At 57.8% G+C, this 2,037-nt stretch overlaps 1 protein-coding gene across 1 annotated transcript; it reads right to left on the reverse strand.

Annotated features, from left to right (window-relative positions):
- Positions 1–6: 6 nt before the first annotated feature.
- On the reverse strand, positions 7–1,626 carry Cldn4 (claudin 4). Its single transcript, XM_021163738.1, has one exon. The coding sequence runs from the start codon at positions 1,450–1,452 to the stop codon at positions 820–822; it is 633 nt and encodes a 210-aa protein (XP_021019397.1). The 5' UTR covers positions 1,453–1,626; the 3' UTR covers positions 7–819.
- Between the last annotated feature and the right edge of the window lie 411 nt (positions 1,627–2,037).

Raw genomic sequence — 2,037 nt, forward strand, 5'->3', positions numbered from 1 at the left:
CGGTGTCCTTGAAATGGGCAAAGGGAGGGAACTCAGAGGGGCCAACTCAAGAGGCCCAGGGTCCTTCTGAAGGGGGGGGCGCACAGTGATCAGAACATTAGCAAGACAGTGCGGAAAAGGGGTGGGGACACACAGGGCTGCTTCTAGGTCCCCAGCCCTCCCCAAACCAGTTTAATCCACCTCCACCCTTCTTCCCTCAAACCCGTCCATCCACTCTACAGAAATTCATTAGTAGGGTAGGTGGGTGGGTCAAGCACAGTCATTGCTAATCAACAGAAGGGTTCCATGGCAGAGCCCACCGGCTCTCAATGGCCCCTCAGTCAGTCATTCAGCACACCATGACTTGGGGTAGGACCAGCTGTGCTCAGAAACACGGGGCGTAATGGCAAGAGTAGCGCTGGAGTAACGTGTAGGCTGAGTGAGGGGGATAGAGAAAGGACAGTGGACGTTTGCTAACATGAGGACATCCACTCCAGAGTCCAAAGTCACAGCTGAGCTACCCCGGCCAGCAGGACCCAGCTTGCGCCTCTACTGCCCTTCCCAGCTGCTTCTGCCTTCAGCCCCATATCCACCAGCAATTTGGATGTAAGCAGCAAGGTGATATTTTTACATCCATCCTTGCCNGCAGTAAGGAGCCATGTGGAGCAGCCCAAGAGCTACGGGCTAGTAACTTTGCACAGTCCGGGTTTGCCTGTCCCCAGCAAGCAGTTAGTGGCCCATAGCAGGGCAGGTCTTGGAGAATGTGAGGGGCCACAGGCTGTTATGAGCTCAATCCGAAAAGAAGATAACAAAGGCAATGTGGACATAGAGTGGCCCACCTTACACATAGTTGCTGGCGGGGACAGAGCGGGCTGCGGAGTACTTGGCCGAGTAAGGCTTGTCGTTGCTACGAGGTGGGCAACTGCAGCAGAGGAGGCCTCCTCCCAGGAGCAGCAACCCGGAGGCTGCCCAGCCGACGTAAAGCGAGGCCCCCATCTCCCTCTTCTGCCCGGAAGCCACCATAGGGTTGTAGAAGTCGCGGATGACGTTGTGAGCGGTCCAGGACACAGGCACCATAATCAGCATGCTTGCCACGATGAACACGGCTCCGGCGGTGATCATGATCTTGGCCTTGACGGTCTCGTCCTCCATGCAGTTGGTGCACTTGCCCCCTACCACTGAGAGAAGCATCCCCAGAGCACCCACGATGATGCTGATGACCATAAGGGCTCGGGCGGCCTGCAGGTCCTGCGGCAGGGCGAGCATCGAGTCGTACATCTTGCACTGCATCTGACCAGTGCTCTGCACCACACAGTTCATCCAGAGGCCCTCCCAGCTGGTCTGTGCCGTGACGATGTTGCTGCCGATGAAGGCGGTCACCCGCCACATGGGGAGCGCACAACTCAGGATGATTCCCAGCCAGCCCAGNACTGCCAAGGAGATTCCCAGGACCTGTAGTCCCATGGACGCCATCGCTCAGCCTCTGCAGGAGGTCAAAGTCGGTGATCACAAAAAGTACCTCTCTCTCTCTGGAGTCCGAGGGCTGAGAAAGTCTTTTCTGGTGAGCTTCAGGGACACAAAGCCAGCCGAGTCCNGTACACCAGCTACCAAGCGCGAACACTGCAGCTCTTTCCTGCCTGCACCTGCAACGAGGAGGGGAGGCCACAGGTGCTGCAGTTAAAGCTCCTGGAGGAGGGGCGGAGGCAGAGGGAGGGGTTTCAGTCCCCGAGGCCTCCCTCGGGACCAGTTTCTCTGGATTCCTGAGCTTGGGCCAACAAAGGCGTTCAGAGGCCCCAGTCCTGGGCCCCTGAGTCACCCGCCAGTATCACAAGAAACTATCATCTCCCCCAGCCCCCAGGCTCACGCTGAGGTCAGCTGGGACACAGACACTGAGTCACCAGCCTAGAGCACCTGGATGCTCACCGGGTGGGGACAACTTAGACTGAGAAGCAAGCCTCTCCAGGGTTCAGAGCCTATAGGGAAGGTCCCCAAGACTCATTCTGGGCTCCCGTGAGACAAGAGAATGAAGACCCTTCACGGGAGAATCTGAGCCTAGTG

Source organism: Mus caroli, chromosome 5 (assembly GCF_900094665.2).
Source record: "Mus caroli chromosome 5, CAROLI_EIJ_v1.1, whole genome shotgun sequence".
NCBI classification, from domain to species: domain Eukaryota; kingdom Metazoa; phylum Chordata; class Mammalia; order Rodentia; family Muridae; genus Mus; species Mus caroli.